Genomic DNA, 26235 nt, shown 5'->3' on the forward strand with positions numbered 1-26235 from the left:
GGCTGGGCTGTGGCAGGGGCGTGGGCTGATTGGGCAGTGATGTCGGGGGCGTGGCTCTGTCGGGGGCGTGGTCTGTTCGGGCAGTGGTGTCGGAGGGGCGCGGTGGCGCCGAGGGGCGGTCGGGGATCGTTCCGGCCCCGCCGCGGTGGAACCGGACCCCGACACCGCCCTGGTGCCGCCCCGGGGCTCGCCGGGCGTGGGCACGGTAGCCAGACCGCAGCGGCGCCGGGACCGGCTGGTGCCCGGAGCAGGCCCGTCCCCGCCGCGCTGTGGCAGCTCGCGGCCGCCGTGGGGAAGGTGGGGCGGGGAAGGTGGGGCAGGGAAAGCCCCTGCCGGGATCGGGGTGATGGGACACACGGCCGGAGCAGGCGGAAGCAGCAGTAGGCAGGGTGGGCGCACGGACAAGGGGACGAACCCCCCTGCACCCGGGTACAGCCCGGAGAGACCGAGGACGCGGCAGGACAGGAGCGGACGGCCCGTGGCTGCTGCTGCTCTCCCAGCTGCTGGGAGGAAGATGAGGCCGTGGTTTCGCAGGAGCTTGGGCTGTTGCGGAGCTTTGCCGAGTGCTGCGTTCCCTGCCTGGCTTTCTGAGCTCCAGCTCGCACCACCCCCATGAGTTTTACCTCTTGTCTCTTCACCTTGAGCTCCCCGCCCCGGCTGCTCTCTGGATGCTCCCCTTGCCGGAGAAATCCCACCCGCTCTCTTTGCTGCCGCAGGGCTCCAAAGGCAGCGAGGTTAGAGCCCGAGCGCTGCTGCAGGATGCTCCTTTGCCACAGCCATGCCTGGCTTTCCCGCAGCTTTGAAGCTCCGCTGGCTTCCCGGGAAAGGCACCGTGAGCCAGCCCCGGCAGGGCCCCGCTCCGCTGCAGCATCCCGGCTCAGCAGAATCAGCCTCACCTCCGAGTGGGGTCTGCGACCTCCCTGCTTGTCTGCGGGACTCTCTGCAAACAGGAGACCCCTTCCCTGTGGGACAGGAGCTCCTCATGCCCGGCCCTGGCAAAGTCTGGAGCAGGGATAACCACCCTGGGCACTCGAATGGTGCAAATGCTGCAGGAGCAGTGGCGTTGCCTCTCCCTGCTGCCCGCCCTTGGTCCTGCCGAGCCCTGGGTGTTCCTTAAGTGCGTGACTCCTTCCCACAGAGGACGGACACCTCATCACTCCCAATTCTGTGAGCCAGCAGCCAAGACATGTGCTACCCACACCTTGTCCCACACCCGGCCCTGCTCGCCAGCACGGCCAGACCCTTCCCACCTGGCCAAAGGGTCAGGGCAGCCCTTTCCTCCGGCCGGACTGCCCCCGAGGCTGTGTGCCCATCTCCTGCACTGCGGGAACAGGGCCTGGGACACAGGTGGCTGCGGGCTGGGGATCAGGGTGGCTGGCCGGTAGCTGTGCCTAGCTGTGCCATGCCGGGCCGTGCCGGGCGGGTGGGTGGCAGGGAGCAGACCGAAGGGTGCCCGTGGCTAATCAGCTCCCATCCGTCCACCGTGTTTGCCCGGCAGTGCCCGGGTGGCTGCTGCTCCCGCCGCGCTGCGCCGCTGGGTGTTCGGAGAGAGGAGAGGGAGCTCAGCAGAGCCGGTGCTCAGCCCTGCCCCTGCAGGGAGCCCCAGGGCTGCCGGCCCGGGGAGCGGGCGGCCGACAGCCCGGCCAGGCTGGGACACTGCCCTCGCCAGTGCTGCACCCTGCCCGGAGCTGGGAGCCCCATCTCAGCACTGCAGACACCTCAGAACACGGTGCTCAGGGAGGGCTCCGAGGGAGAAACTAGGAGCTGTGGTTACCCCAAAAACAGGAGAGCAGGGCAGCTCTGGAGCAGGACTGTGGCTGTCCCCAAGCCCAGTGGCTGGTGTCCCACTCCCTGAGTGTCCCCAACACATGACAGGGTCTGGTGCTGCGTCAGGCTCCTGCCATCCCTTCAGTTCTCAGGGGCAGGCTGTCCTGTGCCCTCTGGCCATCCTGTGTCCCCAGTCACTGTGTCCCCTGGCCCTGTTCTGTGCTGACCCCACTGGCACTTCCTGCTGCCAGGGCAGAGATGGCACCTCCAGCACAGCCTGTCTGGGACCTGAGCTGATTGCCATTGTCCCTGTCCTCACAGGGGAGCCACGGGCCATAGAATGGGGTGAAAATGCTGTCATCCAGGTCTGTCCCCACTGGCCCAGACACTCTCCACATGGTATATCCACCTTTGCATCCACAGGTTCCAAAACCCTCCCAGGCCTGGCTGGGAAGCCCAACATCCATCTCGAAGGGGCACAAGGCTGGAGATGGGTGGTCTGAACCTGCATGAGGGTGGTGGAGTAGCAGCTGGGGGTACCCACAGAAGGGCTTTGCCCACTGCAGCGGCAGCCCCTGTTTGCAGAGGCATGGCTCGATAAGCAGTATGTTCTTCAGAAGATCCCTACTCCAGGAGTCAAAATAGCATGAAATTTAATTTTACGCCTATTTGACAAAGCTTGATTTCACCTCCAATCAGCAGGGAGATAAGAGCCCTCGGCACAAGTGTGCGGGCAGTTCGGCAGCTGGGGCTGCCGATTTAATAGGTGAATTTACAGGGACAACACTTGAAAATCCCCTGGCGAGTGAACCATTAAGGTGAGCCCTGCCTTCCATCCCCGCGTCCCTCCCCGCGCCGCTCTCCCGTTGCTGGGTGCTAAAGCAAACCCCGGCTCTGTTTACCGAGTCTACTATTACAATACGGCTACCAAATATTTGCCAGCCGTCAGCTCGCTGCTCCGCTATAAATACTTCAGGCCCAGGTGGAGGGACGGGCAGGGGGAGCGGCGCGGGAGCCTATGCATGGCCGGGCGGCAGCGCCAAGGTGAGTGCGGAACCGCGGCCGGGCGATGCCCACCTGGCTCGGGGGTCTCTCTGGCTGAGGGGGGCTCCAGGGCAGGCTGTGGTGGCCCTGCTCCCCCCTCCCCGCAGCCCAGAGGTGAGGCTGAGCCCCCCGGGGCAGCACCGGGGGTACCGCGGTGGGGATGGCACAAAGAGGGACACGGAGAGATGGAAAGGATGATCTTAGGCTGGGTGCAGGTCCTGGCACCATGCTGGTGTGCCAGGGGCAGGATTGGTTCCCCAGGATTTGGTCGTGCCCTGAGACCCTCGCAGTATGGCCAGGGGTGTTCTGCAGCAAGGCTGGGGACCCTTCAGCAAGGGAGCATGAGCTAGAAAGGGGCCAGGTCCACCTCAGCAAAACCCAGATGTGGTCAGAGCCCACCCAGGCAGGGCAGGGAGGTGGTGGGCTCACTCTGTCACTGGGAAACCCAAGGGCCCATGGTGTGGGCAGGGCATGGGGCTCTGTGGCACTGAGCTGCAGGGTGGGTGCTGAGCCCCCATTGACCCCCATGCACAGCCCTGGGGTGAAGGGGAACATCCCTCTGCCCCACAGCTCTGGAAAACATCCCCACTGCCCTGCATCTCATGACTTGGTGTGGACACCCATGTCAAACAGCCTTGCTGCCCCACATCCCATGATTTAGGGACACATTCCCATTGTCCCACACCACATGGCTTGATGGGGACATCCCTGTTGCTCGATGTCCCAGGGCTCAGTTAGAACACCCCCACTGTCCCATGTCCTGTTGCTTGTAGGGGAATGGCATCTCTGCTACTCCATGTCCCACGACTCAGGGTTATGCTTCTGCTGCCCCAGATCCCATGTTTTGGTGGGGGCACCCCTGGTGCCTGCTGTCCCAGGGCTGAGTGGGGATGTCCCAGGGGGAATACCCCCACTGCCTTCTTCCCCACAGCTTGGTGGGTACATCCCACACCCCATTATTTATGGGGAACATCCCTGCTGCCCTGTGGCCCCACCTTGGCCACGGCATGGCACAACATGGTCCCTTGCCCTCTCAGGGTTGCTGGGCAGTGGGTCAGGGTTGGTGCCAGGGTTGGTGTCACCCTGACCCCGCTGTCCCTGCCCACAGGGTGACTCCTGGGGGTGCCTCTGAGCGCTGACATGGCTGCAGGAGTCATCCAGCCCCTGGCCGAGCTGCGGCTGCCCTCGCCCTTCCCACACGGCCTCCTGCTGCCCACGCACCCTGAGCCTGACTTCCCTGACCTCTCCGAGGAGGAAGAAGAAGAGGAGGAAGAGGAGGAGGACGTGGACGCAGTGGAGGAGAGCGTGAGGCCAGAGCTGGCCGGCGTCTCCAGCACTGCTGAGACCACGCTGCGTCTCCTCAGGTTTTCGGAGCTCATCAGCTGCGACATCCAGCGCTACTTCGGGCGGCGGGGCCGGGAGGAGGCCGCCAGCAGCCGGCCCGTGCCCCAGGACTGCGGCTCGCCCCCGAGCGCCGAGGCTGTGCCCGAGGCCCCGCGGGGCAGCCCGGGGGCCACGCACAGGCTGGGGCCGCTGGCCGAGCTCTTCGAGTACGGCGTGCACCGCTGCCTGCCCACGCGGGCGGCCGGCGGCAAGACACAGCGGCTGGAGAGGAAGTACGGCCACATCACCCCCATGCACCGCAGGAAGCTGCCGCCCTCCTTCTGGAAAGAGCCAGGCCCAGGCCCCGCCAGCCTCCTCCACTCTGGCACCCCTGACTTCAGCGACCTCCTGGCCAACTGGACAGTGGAGCCAGGCCCAGAGCTGCCAGGCGCTGGGCGGGAGCTGCTGGGCCGCCCGGGGCTGGAGGCAGAGCCCTTTGCTGGGCTGTGACCCCGCTGTGGCCCCGGGGGCTCTGGTCCTGCCACGTGCCACCCAGTTAATGATAAACCCGGTGGCCCCGGTGCCAGCATGGGGCACTCAGAGCTGCCGGGCCGAAGCCGGTGATGGGACGAGTGAATAAATGACTCCCTCCCGCCAGGCAGCAGCGTGTGCGGTGTCCTTCGCCACCCGCCACCATGGTGTCCCTGCTGCCAGAGACAAAGGGCACGGCTTGGCACGACCCTCGGGGGCTGCTGGCAGCAGCGGGAGGAGCAGGGAAGCGGTGCGGGCAGGAGCCAGCAGCCAGCAGCCGTGTTTACTCTGCGGCCCAAGTCGGAGGATCCCATCCCCTTATCTCGGCCGCGCCGGGGCAAAGGGCGACGCGGGGCCTCATAAAGCACCCGGCTGTCAGCACGCAGGGGGACCCAGCACTGCCCTGGGGACCCACTGTGCCCTACAGCTCCCCTGCCCCAGGGTAGGACCCACACAGGAGAGCAGGGCTGGCTTTTCCTCCCCACAGCTGGACCTGGCTGTTACCAGGGCATAGCCGAGGCATCCTCTGCTTTGTGGTGGCTTTGTGTTGGTGTTGAAAGGGAAAAGAACGCGGGAAGGGGCGGCCACCCCCTGCCTTGAGCCCAGGGTGCAGCTGCCCCCCACCCCCCAGCCTGTGCCCTCCCAGCAGCAGGAGTGGGGACAGGGCTCGGTTCAGCCCCAAGGGAAGAAGGGAAGCAAGAGACAGGCAGCACCACAATAAAAGTACAAACAGACTTTATTTCAGCACAGATCCTGCAGTCAAAAGCCTCTCCAGGCACCAGGTGAGGAAGGGGCAGTCCCAGGGCAGGGCACAGGGCAATGCCAAAGAGAGGAGCAAGGATGGGGGAAGATGGGAGAAGGGAGGTGCCAGGGATGGCTTTGCTCCCACCCCCAAGCAAATCCAGGACTGGTGGTGGGGTTTGGGGTGCCTGGAAGGCCCAGGCTGCTGGAAAGGGCCAGAACATGGCCCAGGAGTGACTCTGTACCCCAGTGTGGGAGCAGCAGTGCTGAGAGGACTGCAGGAGTGGCAGAGGGGCACAGGCTGCAGGACCAACATCTCCCCAGTACAGGCAGCTCTCCCTTCCCCATCCCTGCCCCAAATCCCAGGGGTGTTTCCCCACACATGGTTTGGGGTCAGAGTGCCTGAGGGAGCCAAGAAAGAGCCAGAGGCGGCAGCTGCAGAACCAGGGGAGCCCTTTTATTGCACAGCCAAGCAGGGCACATCCCCCTCCTCAGTCCCAAGGAGCAGGGAGGCAACCCCAGAGCTCAGCCCAACCCAGCAAGCAGGACCACAGGGCACGAGGGAACAGGGGCCTGGGGGCAGGAGGGAGCCCCATGGTGTCCCTCTGCTCTTCTCACAGGCCCTGCAGCCAAAGTCAGGGCAGGGCCAAGTCCCAGACAGCCCAGACTGGGTGGATGAGGCAACAGAGGCCACGTATGGTGTCAGAGAACTGTGCCCAGCTCACTAGGGCAATCCTGCTCCCCATGGAACACTCCAGCCTTCACCCAACCTTCAAGGAGAGCCTATTCCAGGAGCTAACAGAGCCAAGGGTGACTTTTGATCCCTCAGGGAAGCAAAGGAAGGGGTGACAAAGGGAGGCAGTAGACGTGGGAAGGCAGCAGCAGGCAGGAGGGCCAGGGCAGCACGGCCATGCCAGTGCTCCAGGCACTGTGACGCCTGCAGGGGCTGGCCCAGTCCTCTCCCCACCTCCTGCAAAAGGGGGTCCCCAGCTCCGAGGGGCCGGGGCACATCTCTGCTGGGCCACACTGCCTCACGTCTGTGCCAGCGACAGCTCCTCCAGGCCCTCCTTGCCCAGCCGGTACCTGGCGAGGTCCTTGCGGGTCACCATTCCCACCACCTGCCAGAACAGGACAGGGTACAGCCCGACGTGGGCACACAGCCTGGGGACAGCGTGTCCCTGTCCCCCGGGGAGCCCAGGATGCTTGGACACAGCCAGCAGGGACTCACCTCGTTGCGATTGTCCACGACCACCAAGTGCCGCAGGCCCAGGGCTCGGAAGAGCTTGAACACCCGTGGCAGAGACGCCTCCTGCGAGGCAGAACGGGGCTGGGGGGCTGCAGCACCCCCAGCCAGCCCCCACTGCCCTCCCTGGTCCCCAGGGAGCTGTGCAGAGGGGCCCTGGCCATTACCTGGGGCACGGTGTAGGGCGAGGGGTTCATGAACTCGCTGAGGTCAATCATGCACTCGCGCTCGTCCTGGGAGACGTGAATGGACTGGATGGGGGGGAAGCGGGGGTAGGCGTCCCGAAAATCCTTCAGCTTCAGCCGCCGCTGCACCAGGCTCCTGTTGGCCCTTTCCACAAAAACCTGGGGAGGAAAGAGATGCTTGGGGACTATCCCACAGAGCTCACAGGCACCAGGACAATGCACAGGGCCAGGGAGGGAAAAGGGCAGAAGGGTGGGACAGATGGAGCATCTGCAGAAGCACAGCCTGCTTCCCGCTCACTCAGGGCTTGTGAGCCCAGTGGGGTGCAGGATGGTGCTGGGGTAACCCCACCACCAAAAGGCAGCACCCATCCCCTGGGTGAGCTGAGGGAAATGACAGGGACACTCTGCCAGCTGAGCAAGGCAGGCAGCAAGGGGCCTGAGACAGGGACAGCAGACACAACCCAGTCTCCAGGCAGCATCACCCACCTTGTGCTTCAGCAGGACGATGAGCTGGGAACGCAGGATCAGGCCCCGCAGCCCGGCAACCTGCAAAGGGCACCGTGTGAGAGGGTCCCACGCTGCAGCCAGCCCTTGGTGGCCACCCCAGCTGCACCCCCGCCCCAGGGCCACCCAGGCTACCTGCGTGGTGTCAGGGTTGCTCTCCACCACGGGGAAACCGTTGTGGTTGGAGGAGGTGTCACTGAGGATGTCCACGACCGTGCCCACGCGCTCGATCCTCCGCAGGCAGGTGACAGGAGTGCTCATCACCTCCCTGCAGGGACAGCTCTGGGTGAAACACAGCCCACATAGAATCCTGCAATCACACTGGTTTGGTGGGAAGGGACCTATAAACTCATCTCGTTCCAAACCCTTTCCACGGGCAGGGACACCTTCCACTATCCCAGGTGGCTCCAAGCCCTGAGCAGCCTGGCCTTAGACACTTCCAGGGATGGGGCAGCCACAACTTCTCTGGGCACACTGTGCCAGGGCCTCAGCACCCTCACACCCTAAATATGCCCCAACACACACAGCTCTTCAGTGCTGATGCCTCCTCTATCCCCAAAAGCTGCCAGACAGAAAGGAAGGAACACACTGCAGATCACAGCCCTGCTGGGGAAGAAGCTGAGCTGTGGTACCAGGGTACAGCAGGCTCCTGCAACCAAAAGGTCACCACCTCCACTCCCAGCTCAGGCTAACAGCATGGTCCAAAGGCTGCTGCCACAGCAATGCCCAGCCCACCTACCTGGCTGTGAGGGAGTGGGATGTCACTGGGGCCTCCCAGTGCAGGAATGGGACACTTTGCAGCTGGATGTGCATGTCATACAGTCCCTGCAACAAGAGCCAAGACATCAGGAGAAGCCTGGTGAGGTGGCAAATGCCACAGCCAGGCAGCAGCTCATCCCTTACAGCGAGCACATGCCTGTCCTGGCCCCCCATGGCCCCACAGTCCTGGGGAGCACACCAGCCCTCACCTCCACAAAGTAGTCTCCCACAATCTTTGCTGTCATCAGCACCAGCATGATAGGGAAGCCATAGGTGACGTTGCCTGTTGCCTCCATCATGATGACTGTGAGACTCAGCGTCATCCGCACGATCCCACCTGCCAGAGGCACCCAGGGGGTTTGGAAGGGCAAGGAAACGCAGAGTGAGGGCATCACAGAACACCTGAGAGCCCTGGATCTCTCAGTGATCCAGGACTGCCCACCCAGGGGTGCCCTGGCTGAGCCCAGCCCTCACTGTGCTTGGCAGGGTGATTGGGAAGTTGACAGCCAGGCTGGGCTTCAGCTGGGAAGGAAGCTGTCAGGGAAGCAGGGGGTGTTTTCCCACGACATCTTTACCCCAACCAACACTGTGCCATGGGGAACTCACCCAGCTGTGCAGCAGCTCCCATCAGGGCATACTTCCCAGGATCAGCCCAGATCTGAGCACAGGAAAGAAAAGGAGCAAGTCACCTGCTGGCTCCAGGGCATTCAGAGATAGTCAGCAGAGTCCTGGCCCCCAAACCCTCCTCCAAAGTGTACAGAGGTGCTTGAGGCTGCCTGAACAACCCAGCTGCTGGCAGGGCTCCACTGGGATGTGGGGAGGCCCAGATGCAGCTCACAGAGACATCAAGCAAGGAGCCAGCCCACTTCAGAGTTTTCAGGCAGCTCCAGGCACGCTGTCTGAACATGCCACCAGCCCAGCAGTGAGGAAGGAGGGCTGGGTGCCAGGGCTTCCCAGGCAGGACTCACCGAGCCCCTGGTCAGGTAGGACAGGGAGATGCCGAAGAGCCTCCCCCAGGCTGCCCCGATCAGCAGGGAGGGGATGAAGACCCCTGCAGACACTGTCAGGCCATAGGTCCAGCAGGCCAGGAAGAAATACATCAGTGTGAACATGCCCAGTGTCATGGGGTTGTAGGAACCTGGCGTGGGGACAGAACAGAGTCTGTGATGGGCAGCAGCCACAGATCAGGCAGCAGCAGCCCCACAGTACACCGCCAGCAGCGAGAGCCCCTCTTCTTGGGCTCTACCTCCTGCTCTGGCTGCACAGGTACAGCCTTTCAAACTGGCTCTTCAGGATATTTCTGCCCCCTCCAGCACCGCCTACCCAGCCAGTGCCATCCCAAGCCCTTACATCCCATTCCTCCATCTTGTGACTCGTCCCCTTCCCAGCTCTGTGCTTCCCAGACTCCCACAATGAAAGCCCCAAGGGAGGGACTGCCAGGGCTGAAGGATAAGGCTGGGAGGACAGAGGTCCCACTGGCAGCTTTGGGATCAGCATGCTTTGCAGAGCATGTCCTACAAAGTCCCTCCCATCTTGCAGCTCCCACAGCTGCTCCAGCCAGTGCCATGCTGTCCCACAGCACAGGCTGTGCCATCCCACAGAGACCCTGCTGACCCCACAACCCAGCTAAGTGCTAGTTTGGGATTGCTGAGCAGCCCAGTCTAGTTTAAACAAGTACTTTGCAACCCCTCCTTCAGCCTTGAGTCAGGGAGGACCCAGCACTGCAGAGAGCAGCCCCAAGACAAAGGATGGTCATCTCTTGGCTGCAGGTGGCCAAGCTGCACCCTCTGGGCTGAGGATCCCTCTGTTCCCCACCCATGTGCAGCTGAGCACAGAACTCAGATTCCAGAGAACACAGATTCCATCCAAGAGATGCTGGGGTTACACCAGGTCCAAGGAAAATGGAGCTGGAACCTGGGAACCAAGTTGCATTTCTCAAGCAAATCCAAACCCCAAGATCCACCTCCACAGCCTGCCCAGAAGGTAAAGTCATTATGGGGCAAGTGGCCCTGCTAATTAAGAAAACATCCTAGTGACATTTCCAGAACAGACTTCAGACAGACAGCAAGGGTCAGACACACTCTCACACAACTCAGCAGCAACACAGCCTGCAAATGTGCACAAACAAAACCAGGTCCTTAGCCCCACAGCCTCCCAACAGCACAGCCCTTTGGCCGAGCTCAGAGGTGTCACCAGGCACAGCACCCATCCTCCTTCCACCACTGCAGCAGTGTTTTGTGAAGCCCTCTTGGGCTGATCACCCTCTGCCTTGTCCCAGCAGTGGCCAAGGACCACGTGGACCCTTCTCTGCTACGTTCAAGGCTTCACTGCTGCCTGCACTGACCTGGAGGGTCATGGAAGAGGTTGACAACGCTCTTCTCAGGTGTGTTGAAGAAGGCAGTGGCCATGGAGTTGTACTCTCCATCAGCACAGAAAAGCTGAAAAGGCAAGATAAGAAAGGGCTAGAAGTGGCAGGGAAGGCTGGGGGATGTGTGCCAGTGAGGAGGCAGCTCTGAGCACGGAGGACACCTACAGCATTCTTGGGTCTCCAGCTCTGCCTGCGCCGGAGGGCATCAACTGTGAAGGTCCAGTGTCCCAAACCCAGCAGGGTCCTGTCTCCCTGCTGAGCCCCCCAGGCTCAGGGTGCCCCCCACCCTGAATGCTGCTCTGCAGCACATCCTACCTGCAGGGGATATGCCACGGAGCTGCCCTGGATGGGCTGGCAATCTCTTGAGCAGTAAATCATGACAAACCCCACGGTCGCCGTCACTGCTGCCACCAGCATGGCCTCAACCACCTGGAGGCAGGGCCGATGGATGTACCTGTCAAGAGAACAGGGGAATGACAGTGGCACCCAGAGGTGTGGGCAGCATCAGCCCAGCCTGCTTGGGCATGTCACATCAGGCACATGACAGTCTGGCTGCCTCTACTCCCTGCCCAGACCCTGCCAGGCTGTCCCGCTGCTTGAAAAGCTGGTGACAGGTATTGGCTGGGCCACATTGGTCTCAGTTGGCTTTAGCAGCTTTCTCCCTTCTCTTAGTCCTCTCAGAGCACATGACAGTCATGTCTGCAGTGTCTGCATCTCTCTGGGCCCTCCAGTCACTGGAGGGAAATATTTGGCACGATCAGAGCAGTGCTGGGATGCTGTGGGTCACAGCCACAGGCAGTGAGAGGCACGTGGCATCTTTGAGGAACTGCTGCTGCTCACATTAAATAAGAGATTAAATGGAGCCTTGCTCCATGTGGGAATGCCACTTTGAGGGCATGCAGAAGGCACCAGCCAACCCACATCAATCCCCTTCATTACCTTTGGGCTCTTACCTGATCCGGAACATTGTCAGCCAGTAATTGAGGGCATTGAACAGGGCTCCGAGGATCCCACCTGCAAATGTGAGAGAGGAAAAGCTCAGCACGCAGGTCCCAGGCTGCCCACAACACAAGGAACCTCAGAAGATCATCCACAATTCATCCAGAGTGACCAACAGCCCTGGGACAAGTGGATGCTGTCCCTGCAGCCAGCCAGGACCTGTCACCTGTCTGGTACCAGATGCAGGTGGCCAGGGGCCAATGTCACAGTGCTGGCACCAGGCAGGCAAAGGACAGGCCAAATCCATGGGGATAAGGACAGCTCACATGGCAGCAAGGGACTGCCCAGGACTGCAACACATCCTGCTCATGGGTTAAAGGGGCTTGACTTTGCTACTAGAGCTGGGACAGGATCCAGCTCTCATCCCTGCATAAGCCCCACAAGCAGGCGCTGCTCCAGAATTTAATGGATTCCCCATTTTCCCCAGGAAACTGGACACCAAAGCTTTTTAGACGCAGACAGAGAACAGAGGAAATTATTCAGACTAATCAAATGGAAACAGCAGCGTTCTCTTACCAACCACTCCCATAAAGATGAAGATAGGAATTTCCTGGATTGTGTATCCCATTTTCTGCAAGCAAGAAAGATGTGGGTTTCAGATCTCCTGGCCCATCTGCAGTCCCACAGTCAGTCACTGACTGCTGGGACAGCACAACTCTGCGCTGGCACGAGAGCTGGCCCAAAGTCTCCCCTGAACAGCCCACAGCCTCCAGAAATTCCTTCTGCTGGGGCTGGTGGAGCTGAGATCTGGCCAGACCCCACAGCCTGCTAAGGCAGAGTCTGCCTCAGCCTCTGGCCGAGGTTATAGACAAATTGATGTCCCCAAAGCTGCTAAGGGCTGTTTCTAACCCCTCCCCAGAGCCCTACATGGGGAATACCTGTGCCTACCTCGCTGTCAAATCTGCCGAAGTTGATAAGCCCAGGGCTGGAGAGATCCCAGGCATTGCCGTGGTAAACGCTCAGGACAGAGTTCAGCGTGAAGGTGGAGATCATGGAGGCAAAGAACTGGAAGGAGATGCAGCCCAGAGTCACTGCTAAGTGCCTCCAGCCCCATTTCCTCACCACATTCCCTGTGCACTACCCCAAACCATCCCCAAGGCCCTTGGGCAGGGCTTGGTGCCCATGGTGTGGTGGGGACAGGAGGTCACATTCCCTGTGGTGGCACTTTGGGTGCACTTTTGGGCAGCTTACACTGACCAGGGTCTCACTTCTCCTTTTGCCCCTCTGTTGCCCTGGGGCACAGCTCAAGGCAGATGCCTTGGAAAGGAGCTGGCAGCAGGATGGAGCTCAGCCAGACCCAAATTCAGCCCCTGAGGAGCAGGGCACGGGAGGGGAGCTGGGATGCTGCTCCCTGGGATGGGTCCTCACTGGAGCAGGGCTGTCAGGAGCCCTGGGGCCATGGGGCACCCAGAAAAGGCAATGCCTCACAGCAGAACCAGCAGCTCCCCACTGCTTTCCAACACTTACGATTCTCCATGTCAGGAACTGGTTCCAGAAGGAAGCCCCTTCCTCCAAGCTGAACAGGACACCCCCTGCAACACAAGATACATCTACACAAGTGGCACATGCCACAGCCCCAAGACTGACCCCAGGCCATGTGCCCACACTGCCCAGACCCTCTCACAGGCAAGCCCACCAAGCCATCAGTGATGTACTGAGCACAGCAAAGCCCCCCACTGCCATTCTCCATCCCAGGGAGGCAACATCTGGGAGGCAGATGAGCCCTTTGCCCTTGGGCAGGGCCAACATGTGCATGGCATGGCAGGAAAACTTGGAAGGCCCCTGCAGTGCCCTGTGCAGATCCCAAGAGCTGCCTCCAAGCAGGCAGGAGCAACCTCCTGAGGAAATCCATGTCCAGGCACTGCTCAGTGCCAGAGAGCACCAACTCAGAATGAAATAGAACAGACTCAAGACAACGTTGTCACTGAAGTTCAAAATACTAGACTAGAAATTTCAACATCAAAAATACAGGAAATCTCACCCTAAAATATCTAAAATAAAAGATGACATAACAAACAATCAAACCACAAAAAACACAACTTCAAAGCAAAGTCAACGCCTTACAAAATTTACAGCAGCTTTTAAAAGAGATCAATTAAGTTCAATCTGTTTTAAGAATTGCAAATGATCAACTTACTCCACTTTTTAACCTACTAAGTATAACATCAAATCTTGGAGAACTTTGACCTTTAAAACTCAAAACCCCTTTAAAAATCATAAACTCTTAAAAAAAAACCAAACACATTGTTGTACTCCAAAAGAAACCATTTTCCTCACAGAAAAAAAATACAACTTTATAATCTCCTATTTCAGTAAGACTCTTCTGAAAAAACTCCTTTCTAATAATAAAATAAGACACACACCCACGGGAGCACCAAAAGCAGCCGAGACGCCGGCAGCAGCTCCGGCCGACACAAAATCCCTCTTTTCTGTGTCTCTGCGGAAGTACTCGAAGATCTGAAACAGGAGTGAAGGCAGCTTCAGGGCTGGCCACGGGCTTGATTTTAGGCAAGGCTCAGGGTATGGACAAGGATGATGCCCAGCCACCAGTGGGACAGCCTGGGCTGGCACAGAAGGGCACCGGCAGCACGGCCCCTCGGACCCCAACACCAACCTTGAAGTCTCGCTTTAAGGACGTGGATCTTCCCTGGGAGATCCCAGCAGCAATCACGGATCCAGAGTGAATCATGGGTCCTTCCTAGAGGCCAGAGAGCACAGTCAGGTCGAGGAAGGAAGAACAGGCATGGCTGAATGCTGCTCACCCAGCTTGCAGTCCTGAAGCTGGGTGTATTTCCCTCAGGGAAATACAGACCCTGACATTTCCCCCTTCCCATCCCAGAGGTGTTCAAGACCAGGTTGGACAAAACTCTGAGTAACCTGCTCTAATGAAAGGTGTTTCTGCCCATCTCATTTGGAATGAGATGATCTTTAGAATCTCTTCCAGCCCAAACCATTCCATGGTTTTATGAAATCCTTATCCTAGCATATGCCTCCCTTGCCCACCTCCTGTTCCCACTAGCTGAGGAAACAAGTGTTTCCCTTGCCTGCCTTCAATCCCAGCAAGCCAGTAAGATCCCAGTGGGGTACCCAACTCTCTCCCATCTACTGTTTGTAGGGACAGCCACTGATGGACAGGGGCTGCTGCTCTCTGCCCTCAGCCAAGCCACACACAGGCTGGCACGGTGGCACCACTGGGGCTCCCCAAGCTTGGCAGTGCCAGTCACCTTGGCCAGCAGACACCAGGAATAACACTGGGAGGTCACCGTGGGGCCCCCAGCACCCTGTCCCCAGCACAGGACCGGTGACAGGCTGTGACAAGTGCCAGCAGCAGGGACCAACACGTCAGCAGCGCTTTGTGCACATCACCTTCCCAACAGCCAGGCCGCCGACCACCGAGAGGATGACCCCGCAGACTTTGATCACCAGGGTCTGCACAAGAGAAGGGCACAGCACGTCACAGGGGCGGCATGAGGAACACGAGCATGGCAGCCACAGGGGGCACAGAGCCAGAGGGCCCCAAGGCACGAGAGGAGCCAATGACCCCAGGGAATTCATGATTCTCAGCCCCAAAATTGTGGCAACAGGGTTGGTCAATTTTCTTCTTGGCCAGAGCAAAAGTCTACCCAAAGCTGCTGTTCCCAGGGCCAGCTGCTGCTCCCAGGGCAGGAGATTTAACCTCTGGGCACTGGGGGAGAAACAGCTATGGAGCTGGGAGTTCATGCCACCTCCTGCTGTGCCACACTGTGGGCAGGGACTACTCCAGTATGCCCAGGCCATCCCACCACCTTCTGCTTCCTACCTTGAGCCGGACAACGTGTGGAATCTTCACGCCATTGAGGTAACATTTGATCTGGGGAATGCCACTGCCAGCTGCCACAGGCTGCAGGGAGCAGGGAGAGCTGTCACACACAGGATGGGGACACACCAGCCACCTTAGCCCTGTCTCTCAGCACCAGGGCACACAGAGCACACCCTCAGGGTGGCTCTGAGATGAGGCCAAAGCTTATCAACAGGCTCTAGAGATGGGCTTGAGGGAACACCAACTTCCTAAGGGCAAATGTGCCAAGGAAAAAGGAGTTGGATGGGTTCTTGGGGACACTCAGGTGTTCCCCTACCCTGCCACAGGTACAGAAGGGGGAGCCAGGGAGAACAAAGGCAAAGCCACAAGGAAGACACTGGGGATTAGAGTGATCCATGAGGACTCCCAGACTCTGGTTTGTCCTCCAGAGGCTGTAGCTGAGGCACCCCGCCAGACTGGTCTCTGCTGGTACTTGGGTGCACCCAACACACCTTGGCCCTGATCTAGGGCCAAGGCTTGGGAGAGCTGCACCCCTGCCCAAGGCAGGAGCACAACCTCAGCCCCAGGCTGGCAGCACAGCTCCTGGCAGTCTGCCAGCCCCACAGAAACCCCACAGCACAGATGGAACCAACGCCGAGGAGCTCGTGCTACCAGGAGCCAAACTGGCAGAAACACATTCACTGCTCAAAAATTTTGCACATTTTCTGGAAACATGACCCTGCTTTGCCCGTTTGAAGAACCCATAAGAGTTTCAAACTCTTACCTCTATGAAGGCAACGATCAGAGAGCCCACCATCACCACGCTGGCATTCAGGGTGGCCCAGAGTAACAGGGAAAAAGAGAGGCCCCCTTTGGCTGTGAACTTGTCAATGTCTGGGGCAGCAGCTCAAGGAAAAGCCAGTATTGCTTGGGTACCATCCTCCCCACCACAGCACCTCACAGAATCACAGGGGGGTTTGGGTTGGATGCCACCTTAAAAACCATCTAGCTCCAACTCCCCATGGGCAGGGATGCCATTCACTAGACCGGGTTGCTCCAAGCCCCCTGTCACTCAGAGCATCCAGGGCAGCTGAAATGAGCCTCCTGTGCTACAGCCAGGCACAGCTCAGCCCTGCAGAGCAGCAGAGTCTGTGCCACCAAACCGGAGCGAGGAATCGCTGCCCTCTTCCCCCATGACCCCTCTCTGACAGCTCCCAGAAGATCCCAGAGGTCCCAGCTGGCCAGCAGCCCGTGCCCTGTGAGGATACTGTCCTTCACCACCCGGTACTTGAGCCCAGCCAGGTTCTCCACCACGATGTCGATGAAGCAGGCGACGAGGCCGGTGAGGATGCCGATCATGGCGCAGATCACCCAGCGCTTGATCTCCACCGTGCGGAAAGCCTGAGGGGCAGACAGCACTCACCCCCTGCTGCCATCCAGCCTGGCTTCGAGGGGACCCCAACACACCTGCCACAGTCCCAAGCCTGGGAAGCTCTGTGGAGAGCCAAGGAGCACCAGTGCTGGCTGACCCAGCCAAGCCTGAACACAATTTACTGATTTTAAGCAGTGTTCTTGCTCCTCTGTGGGATCCCTAAGGTGCTTTTCCAGCTTGCCTGCCTCCATTAGGCCCATCCTGCTGGGATTCTTGTGTGGAACTGATTCCCAAAGCCCCCAGGGCAGATGTTTCACATGACTCCAGAAGTCCCTCTGCTCAAGGACCTGCTCCATACTCCCAGGCAATGCCACCATGTGCACCCAGATTAGCTCCCATTCCAACCACCTCACGCTGGGTCCTTGATCCTGTGGTTTCACAGCTTGTCACAAGCTGGTCAGTGCCCAAAAATCCACGCCAGCTCAACCTAGGCTTTAAGCACAACCTCCTCTGGCACAGGGGAGCCCTCAGCAGCCAGGCAGGGGGAACAGCTTCCCTTACCCACCCCAGCTGAGATGATCTGTGGGCAGCCCAGCAAGACTCACCGCATGGTTTATCCTCCTCTCCTCCTCCAGGAATAGCTGGTTTTCACTGTTGTCATAGTCCAAGCTCTAGTTTGGGAAAGGGAGATGCTGTTATTGTGTACCACCAGGTGAAGAAACCCCCATGCTGGGGAGTGCTACCCTCAGCCCTTCACCCTGCTCCTGTTATTGTTTTCCTTCCTCCATTCCACTCCTTCCACACTGAAACCACCTGTGAGCCCTGGCCCCTCATGCCTCACCTGCTGCATCCCAGAGGGCAGACCCAAGAAGAGGCAGATGGGCACATACCTCGTACTTGAGTGACAGCAGCTTCTCGTTGTGGGGGATCTCGTTGGGACGCTGCCGAGGCACCTCTGTCTCCTGTGGGATTGATGCACAGCTTAGGATGGCCAGGTCGGAGTCCAGCCCTCCCACCCACGTGCAACTGTTGGCTTAACACCTTTTGATGCTCAAGAGATGCACAGAGGACTGCAGGTGCCAGCTGCCTGGCAGGCAGGGATCTGGGATGATTTTCCACCACTTGGTGGATGTGTGGGATTTAAGGCAGCTGGACCAGCTGTCAGGGGTGCACCCTCACCAAGCACCCCTCCACCCGCAGGCAGGATGTCCCCAGTGGAGGGTTTGCCCAGCTGGGTACCACACTGCCACGTTGACCTGGCACTGAATCCATGTCCTGATGGAGGGCAACCTTTCAGCTCAGCAGGAAATTCCTTAGGCCAAAAGCAAGGAGCTATTTCAAGCAAACCCACGTTTTTAGGCAGAAACCAAATTTAGTTTCCCAAACGCCTTCGACCGTGCAAGCTGTTCCCAGAACCGAATTAGGGCATTTACTGAGGATCCCAGAGGGGCCCCTGGGGCAGCAGCAGCAGCAGCTGCCCACGCCACAGAGGTCACCCAGCCCAGGAAGAAGGGCTGGAGTCCTCATGGAACAAGGGGAATGTGAAGGAGGGAACAGCAGCAGCTGTTAGTGGAAGAAGGGAAGGGGTCTCAGTAACTGTGGGCTCCTCTCTGCCACTCACCAGCTCATGGATGTCCTCATTGAGGTCCACATTGCTCAGCTGCCCGATGCGCAGGAAGGAGGAAGGAGTGAGCTGAGGATAGAAGGGGAAATCAGTTCAACTCCTGAATGCACTTCAAATCTCTCAGGAGGATGGAGCAGGCGTGCAAGATGCTCGTGCTCTGCCTCTCTCACAGAGCTCTGCCCGCCTGCCACCGCCAGAGCCCCCCAGAATGCCCCCCTGCTCTCAGAGGACACACCAAGGAGGTGGGATCCAACACCCTGGAGGGAACCCAAGGCAGCAGCAGCCTGCCAGGATTTGGGTGAGCTGCTCCAACCTGCCAGCTGGCAGAGCCAGCTCACCAGGGGAGGTGCCATCCAGCAGCGGCTCATGGGCACTGGCCACCACCAGCCCCTGGCACGGAGCGCCGTGCCGACAAACCTGTGCCGAGCAGCACGTTCCACACCCCCCTGAGGCTGGGGAGGGACAGAGCCCCTGCACAACGTGCCACCTGCACAGCCACAAGCTCACCACGACGTGCCCTCAGCTGCCAGGCCCAGCCAGCAGCCAGGGACAGCTGAGGGCACGTCTGGCTCTGCCATCTGCTCCATGGCAGTGGCTCCCAGCTGGGAGCAGCACATCACATCAGCGTGTTTGTCACCCCCAAGGCAGCTGACAGCCAGGCTGGCTGCCAGCCAGGAGACACAGGAGGAAGTGGGCACACTGCTCCTGCACAGCCCTGGGGACTCTGATGTCTCTCTCAGCCTGCCCTGGTGTGATGCTGGGAAGCAGCATTTGCATCTCCCTCTGGGGAGCAGCTTCTCCTCTTCTTTCACTGGTGATCACTTGGGGGTTTTAGTGGCAGAGCAGTTGCATAGCACAGGAGTTTTTTTACTTTTTGGGCACCTCTGTCTCCTGGATGAGGCAAGGAGGGGCTTGGGCTGCAGCTGAGCAGTGCCACAGGGGGACCCAGCTGGAGCAGGTGTGCTGCTGTCACCCCTCCATCGCTGCAAAACACAGGGATGCACAAGGATGTGAGCACTGTCCCCAAGAACAGCCCAAACATCATTCCTCAGCATTAAGATCTTCCCCTCCAGAGCCTCACCCCTGCCCATATGCCAGGTTAAAGAACTGGAGGGCAAAAGAGGGATGGTGAGCAGCAGCAGGGCTCTGGCACGTTGGTCTCTCTCTGCTGGCAGGTCCCAGGTCGAGCCCCTCACTGCTTTAATCCCACAATCCTGTCTGGAACATGCAGGACAGAGCTGCTGGGAGCCCTGCACGTCACTGCAGAGGAAGAATATCCCTTTGTGTTTGCAGCCTGACCTATTTTCCCATTTTTCCCTCTGCTCCACACTCTCCTTCACTCCCTGACCTGCAGATGGGTTCTGCCCCAGCTTCTCAAACCCTCTCTGGTGCCCTTCAGCCCCCAGCAGCTCCAGCCCACAGTGCTCCATGCTAACATTTCCAGACACTGGTTTGGCAAAGACAGCCTGGGCTTTGCTTCTGGTCCATGATGGCTCCACAATCCCAGTGGGAAGGATCCAGGTGGAGCCTTTTCCCAGCAGCCAGAGCAGACCACAGTGGACTTCTAAGAGCTGGGTACACACAAAGCTGTCACCTCCCTGACCTTAGGGGCATGAGTTGGATACAGGAACTGTTCCAGTGCCTGCCAGTGCCCAGCTGCTCTGCTGGCAGGCTGAGGTCCCAGCCAGGCCCCCACCATCCCAGGGAAGGGCAAGGACACATTCCTTGCCCTGAAGCCTGGGGGGACAAAGCTGACACCTTGCAAAGGAACACACCCGCACCAGGACTGAAGAAGCACAAGGATTTAAGGCTCCCGTTAGGTGCCACATATCCAGGGCAAGATCAAGGCAAAGAGATGGAAAATGTCACTCATGCTGTCCTTTGTGCAAGACCTCAGGCAGGACCAGCCCTTCATGGAAAATTCTCCTTCTGTTAGCAATGGGGTCTGCAGACAGACCAAACGTGGCTGAACCAGTGACACCCCACCCTCTTCCCTCCTTCCCAGGAGAAAGCAGCCAGGGCACAGCAGCTCAACTCCCCATTGACTGAGCACCAGCAGGACACAAGCACAAATGAAGGGAAGGGAGGTGCAGTGGAGCCTGAAGCTGAACTTCCTTAGACAAGCAGCATATTTTTAATATCCTCCCCCTGAGTCCTGGCACCCCTCTGGCATCTGCAAGCAGAGGCCTGGCTTCTGTCTCACCACCACAGGCATCACATGCCAGGAGGGCAGGAAAAAGCTACTTCCAGCAGCACCCAAAAATGATAAGAGAAAAAGGAGAGATTCAGGAAGCCTGGAGCCAAGAGAAAAGGTTATTTGTGCACAGCTCAAAGACTCCCTAAGCAATGTCCTCCTTGGGATGTTTTCAAACTCAGCCAAGGCAGCTGCTGATCCTGGGTACGTGTGATGTTGGTGTGACTGTGCTGTGATTATCTCCACATAAAAACATGCACTGCTGCCAAAACCCAGAGGGCACAGATGGGTTAACAGCTCTCCTGCCCCAGGAGAGGCTCTGGGACACGCTGAGCCTCACTCTGCCAGTGGCACATGAGCACCCAGCCCTCAGCTCATTTGGGTGATAATTTCAAAGAGATAATTGCAAAGAGATGTCTGGAGCCTTGGTCTGAATCAAAATAAGTTATCATCAGTGTTAGTGGGCAAGAATGTTGGCAGGCAGGGTTGCTCCTCCAAGGAACTTCACCAGGCTGCAGGGAAGTCCCCAAATTCAACAGAGCCAAATCCAAAGCCCTGCACCTGGGATGGATGAGTCCCAGTGGTCAGAAAGTAGCTCAGAACAGAAAGTCCTGCAGCAGCCTGGTGGGTGAGTGTAGAGGTGTCAGTGGTACAGACCTGGAGTGGAGGTGGTCAACCCCCTCCTGGGTGGTGCAAGAGCACTGCCAGAAGGTCTGGGGAGGGAATTCCACACCTCCACCTGCAACAGTTTGGGCTTCCTGAGACAGAAAAGGTACAGAAAGTGAGAGCAGCAAGAGAATTAGGGGCTGGAGCACATGACAAGATATACAAGGAGGAGCTGGTGCTCCTCAGGGAGTTCTTCATGCCATCCCCAGACACCCAATAAGAGGTTACAGACAGCACAAAGCCAGACTTCCCTTGAAGCTTTGCATTGATGGGACAAGGAGAAGTGGAAAACTGCAGTAAGGGAATTTCTGCTTAGATATCAGAGCTAAATGCTCACCCTGTGGCTGGTGACACACTGAACTTGAGATCAAACAGGGTGCAGAGTAGTTACCCAAAGCTCCTCTGGATGTGTCCCTCAGGGATCTGCTCTTGGCAGGGGTTGGACTAGAGCCCCTAGCTCTAGCCCCCTCAGGGACTCCTGAGGTCCCTTTCCCCTTTGTCATGCTGGCACCCACTCTGAGAGCAGCAAGAGCATATTGAAGATCAACCTCAACATGAAAAAAATCTAGCAGATCTCAACCACCACCTTCCACTCCTGGCCTGGATGCATGATCTCCATGATCCAACCCAGGCTGTGTGCACAGCCACCAAGCCCCAAACATTGCTCTGAAGAACCATCAACAGGGAGTGTCTGCCTCTGCTCCACAGCCCATTTCCACAGGGATGAGCCAGTGAGGCTCCTCCCTGCAGGACATGACCCAGCATGAGGAGACTCCCCTAGACACTGCCCCTTGTCACCATCCTGTGCTCAGTAACGAGCTGGCAGCACGTGACTTTCCATTATCTGTGAGATGAAGCCCAGCACAGACCACAGAAGGAGCCCACAGAAGCTGTGGGAGGGAAGGAGGAGGATTTCCAGCCCCCAGGGCCCCCTTGGCTGCAGAACACTCTGCCCCTCATACCAGCCTGGGTGGAAGACTCCAGGCTGTGTCACCGGTGTGTCACCAACATGAGAACCCTGTCACCAGCTCTGCCAGTGAATGGGAGAGATGAGCTGCAGGGCTTTTGAAACCTCCCCCCTCTGACACACAGCCACAGCTGAGAGAGGCTTCAAACCCACCCAGCATCATCCCCAAAATGCTTCACAGCAGGAGAGAACAGGGCTCCTCACCTCCAGGCTCATGACAGGGGAGAAAGCACCTGGACTCTCCCCAAGGTGTCACCACTTGGCTTTTGCTTCCAGGTTCCTGCTGCCACTGCCAGGGCACAGCTGCTGCTTGACCCTCACCTCCAGGAGGATGGGAAATGCTGTCCTTGCCCTGGCCTTTCCCTTGGCATAGGAGCAGCACAAGGATGGAGCTGCCACAGTCCCCCATGGCTTGAGCAACCTGCAGAACATTTCCTGGGGTTCCAGTGTTCGGGGGCAATGGCTCTCCAGGGCAATCACCTCCAGCCTCACAAGCAGCCTCTCTGCCAGTAACTTGGGGTGTGCAATCTGCAGCCCATCTGCCAGGAATCAGGGTTCACCCAGCACTCATACTTCCCTTTTTCTGCCTCCTCCCACCAAGATTTCTTGATTGCAGCCTGGCTGCTTTCGTGCACCTTGTTACTTGAGATTCAAGGAAACGAGACCAGCAACATCCAGAATAAACACACAGGGGCTCAGAAGCACAGCCTGCCCAGCAGCAGCCTGGCCTTCATGATGGTGACCCCTTGTTGCAGGCACCCTTTGAAGCAGGAGCATTAAACCAATCCCAAAATCAAGACACTTCAGCACAAATGTCTCACAGCACATCCTTGATGGTAGCAAAGGAGAAACGTTTTTCCACAAAAAATGGTTCATGATGGAAATTGGCTGCTCTTACTAACATTTTCCACCCACTTCCCAGCCTGAGAACCAACACACGTGGCTCAAGAACACAGGGAAGGAACAGCCCACAGCAGGCAGGATGCTCAGACACCCAGGCTGCCTCTCACTCCTTGGGGTGCTCCAGGAACCAGAAAGTCCTGGTGAGAGGATGAAGTCAGCTCAGCTGGCCCCAAAACAGAGCAGATCTCAGGGACAGGCCTCTCACACCCCCTCCACAGCCACAGGCGAGTTTAGCCAGCCTCTCCTCACCTCCTGCCCACCAGAACTCGATCTCAGTCCCTTCAGCTGAGGAGCTACAGATCTGTGTTTCCTCTGGTCACCTTAAGATCACTTTCATTTCCATTAAACAAGCACATGACTAAGGGAAGAAGTGATGTTAGGGGACATTTTTATTGTATTGCCACAACCCAGGTTTAAATCCCCCCTGAGCTAAGCAGCCCAGGCCTCTCTTTATTTCTCTCCCAAAGCTATCCTGCCTTCCTGCTTCAATCCACACAACTGAAAGGCATCTGGGGCAAAGGCAGAGGCAGCTGCCTGACACCAAAATACAACCCCAGCCCTAAAGAGACAACCCAGCTGCCACTGCCAGGGGCACGTGTGGTCTGGAGCCCCAGCAAGGGACTCCCCCTCCTCCCTTGCCAAGGAAAATGCCACGTAGTACCATGTCACCAGCTGGGACCTGCCTGCACTGTGCAGAGACACAGTGACAATAAATCACATTGGTAGGGCTGGGTGTCCACCTCCAGCTGCCCCTGCTGCAGCAGGCCTCAGGCACTTCTTCCAAACCTCAAGGAAAACCCTCTCCTAATGACCCCCAGCCATGAGATCTGGTCAATCTCGACTCTAACACCCTTCAAACCCCCAGAACTCCCTATGTGCTGTAAAGATACAGGGTCCTGTTGCACTGCCTGGGAAGATTACTTTTATTTTCACCCCAGAACAGCTGCCACAGCACAGCTGCCCCCTTCCAGCTGCCATTCCCTGCTCCCAGAGCACTACACAAGGCTCTTCCAGCCTAACGAGCCCTGCATTTCCCTCTAATTAGCCTGCTGTCCTGACTTGCCCAGGAGCAGGCAGCACAGAATCGTGCTGGGCCAGACATCCCTGCTAACAGCTGCCAGAACCTGGCACCGCTCCTCCCTATCTAAGCTCAGGTCTCCAAGAAAACTCTCCACAAGAAATTCCAGGATGACACCTAGAAGCACTGCCTGTCCCACCTGGTGCTGGCACAAAAGTGCTCCATGGTCCTGTCCTGACATCCCACCCACACCACAGCCCACCCACCCTCAACTGAGTGCCTCAGCTCTCTTCACTGAGCTGCATCAGGAACAGCCTGAGGGCACACTGGAGAGAAGTTCTCCTCACTTAATTACCCCAAATTACCTTACCAGAAGGAACTGGCCTCCCTCTGTGACATGGCCCACCTTGTTCCTGCTTTCTGTCCCACAGGACACCCTGCACCACTCCAGTGTCACAGGCTCTTGTGTCTGAGCCCTACCTGGTGATCAGCAGCAGCAGGTCAGGCTCTCACAGAAAAACATTTTTAGCAGAAATTCATTTAGCACAAATTAATTTTATATGGACAGGTACAGACAAAACAAAGGAGAATGGCTTCAAACTAAACAAAATGAGACTAGAGTAGATGTCAGTAGGAAACGAGGGTGGTGAGACCCTGGCAAAGGTTTCCCAGAGCTGGTGGCAGGAATTGCTCCAAGCTGGGCTGGACAGGGCTTGGAGCAACCTGGTCTAGTGGAAAGTGTCCTTGGGTAGAACAGGATGAGCTTTAGGGCTCTTCCAACCCGATCCACGCCGCGATTCTCCGGATGAGCAGCGCAGCCCCAGCGGGCAGGAGCAGGGCCCTGCTCAGCACAGGGTGCTGCTGGCAGGGACCGTCCCGCGGCGGAGGAGCAGCGGCCGAGGCAGCGGCAGGGCCGGAGCCGCTGGGCCCTGCCTCAGTCCCGCTCACATTTTCCCCCACGAGTGCCCCGTGCCCGGCCGTGGCTGCCCCGGCCCTCGTCCCGACAGCTTCTTCTTTCCCAGCCCGGAGCGACCCCGGCCGCCCCCGCCCAGCCCGGGACAACCAAGGCGGTGCGGCACGGCCGGGGAGGGAGCGGGGCGCACACGGCCCCGGCCCTCTCCGCGCTCCCGCCGGCGGTACCTACCTGCCGGCCGCTGCCCGCCGCACCCGGGCCGGTACCGTTGAGCAGCGGGGTGGTTTCGCCCGCACGCCCGTCCTCGTCGTCGTCGCGGTCGCGGCCGGACCAGGACACCTTCTTGGCGACGTTGGCCATGCGGGGCGGCGGCGGCAGCTGCTCCGCCGGGCCTGCCCCGCCGCGCCGTCATGTGACCGCCGTCACGTGCCCGCCGGGGCGGCGGGGGCGCCCCGAGGCACCATGGGAGTTGTAGTTCCGGCGGGGGCGGCGGGACGGGACAGTGATCTAAATGGTTATAATTTGCGCCTCTGAAATATTGTTATATTAAATGTGGCTCACTATATGAAATGATTAGTTTAATGTAAAAACACACGCCGATGCTGAAGCCAGCCACCCCACCCCCCCATATTCGTGTTCAGCCTAAGCCAAACAATGTCTCATTTACAATCTAATACATGCGGCTCGCCCGGAGATGGGCTGTTCCAGGAACTGATACCGGGACCCTGGAAGCTGATCATCCCGGTAACGACTCAGATCGAAACCTCTGGAGACCTCCGGGCTGATACATCTGAAAGCCGCAGTTCCTGTAACTTCATCAGCAAGATCATCCACACCTGGACTTGGATTGTTTGGACTTCGCCTGGAGAAAATAACTTTGTGAATATGGGGAACTCTGAATGGAAGAATAGGCAGATGGCAGAAAATTTCCTATAAGAACCACGGGATCCGAGAGTGGTGTGGGTGTCTAGAGGAACCTCTGCTGTGAGGTGTCCTGTCGGTCACTCACCCAGCGCCGAACCCGGGCTCGGCCCTGCCTTTTTCCTTGTGGCTGGCGAGATAGACTTTAATCATAACTAAAATTATTTTTATTTCATTTTTAATTTGGCTGGGAAAAAATTCATTTATAACAACAGGATTAGGATAGGATAGGATAGGATTAGGATAGGATAGGATAGGATAGGATAGGATAGGATAGGATAGGATAGGATAGGATAGGATAGGATAGGATAGGATAGGATAGGATAGGATAGGATAGGATAGGATAGGATAGGATAGGATAGGATAGGACGGGCTGAGCAGGACCCCGGGGGCGGCGGCCCGAGAGGTTGCGAGG

At 58.4% G+C, this 26235-nt stretch overlaps 2 protein-coding genes across 3 annotated transcripts; one reads left to right on the forward strand and one right to left on the reverse strand.

The window, feature by feature from the left end:
* Nucleotides 1-166: 166 nt before the first annotated feature.
* On the forward strand, nucleotides 167-4795 carry PERCC1 (proline and glutamate rich with coiled coil 1). Of its 2 annotated transcripts, XM_031506118.3 has the most exons (3): nucleotides 2445-2585; nucleotides 2710-2811; nucleotides 3920-4795. In XM_031506118.3, the coding sequence occupies exon 3, from the start codon at nucleotides 3952-3954 to the stop codon at nucleotides 4642-4644; it is 693 nt and encodes a 230-aa protein (XP_031361978.3). In that variant the 5' UTR covers nucleotides 2445-2585; nucleotides 2710-2811; nucleotides 3920-3951; the 3' UTR covers nucleotides 4645-4795. The 2 variants fall into 2 exon arrangements, with proteins under 2 accessions (XP_085448585.1, XP_031361978.3); XM_085592459.1 differs by lacking the exons at nucleotides 2445-2585; nucleotides 2710-2811 and adding an exon at nucleotides 167-297.
* A 1047-nt stretch (nucleotides 4796-5842) lies between these two features.
* On the reverse strand, nucleotides 5843-25309 carry CLCN7 (Cl-/H+ antiporter 7). Its single transcript, XM_021548600.4, has 25 exons — nucleotides 25131-25309; nucleotides 18236-18307; nucleotides 17505-17576; nucleotides 17220-17285; nucleotides 16511-16643; nucleotides 16027-16136; nucleotides 15264-15344; nucleotides 14831-14893; nucleotides 14079-14162; nucleotides 13828-13921; nucleotides 12932-12996; nucleotides 12353-12469; nucleotides 11981-12035; nucleotides 11419-11479; nucleotides 10781-10919; nucleotides 10442-10535; nucleotides 9066-9235; nucleotides 8704-8755; nucleotides 8307-8434; nucleotides 8078-8163; nucleotides 7474-7606; nucleotides 7321-7380; nucleotides 6817-6993; nucleotides 6635-6715; nucleotides 5843-6524 (listed from the first exon to the last, which is right to left on the reverse strand). The coding sequence occupies exons 1-25, from the start codon at nucleotides 25257-25259 to the stop codon at nucleotides 6438-6440; spliced, it is 2409 nt and encodes an 802-aa protein (XP_021404275.2). The 5' UTR covers nucleotides 25260-25309; the 3' UTR covers nucleotides 5843-6437.
* Between the last annotated feature and the right edge of the window lie 926 nt (nucleotides 25310-26235).

This window comes from Lonchura striata, chromosome 14 (assembly GCF_050655825.1).
Source record: "Lonchura striata isolate lonStrDom1 chromosome 14, ASM5065582v1, whole genome shotgun sequence".
Classification (NCBI taxonomy): domain Eukaryota; kingdom Metazoa; phylum Chordata; class Aves; order Passeriformes; family Estrildidae; genus Lonchura; species Lonchura striata.

What these genes read in the sequence shown, in the direction of transcription:
- PERCC1 (XM_085592459.1), top strand. Translation starts at nt 3,952, where the DNA reads ATGGCTGCAGGAGTCATCCAGCCCCTGGCCGAGCTGCGGCTGCCCTCG.
- CLCN7 (XM_021548600.4), bottom strand. Translation starts at nt 25,259, where the DNA reads ATGGCCAACGTCGCCAAGAAGGTGTCCTGGTCCGGCCGCGACCGCGAC. An exon ending in CCTACCTGACCAGGGGCTCG is followed by an intron (nt 8,756 to 9,065) that starts GTGAGTCCTGCC and finishes TCCTGTGCTCAG; the next exon opens with ATCTGGGCTGATCCTGGGAA. An exon ending in TCCCACTCCCTCACAGCCAG is followed by an intron (nt 7,607 to 8,077) that starts GTAGGTGGGCTG and finishes CTGTCCCTGCAG; the next exon opens with GGAGGTGATGAGCACTCCTG.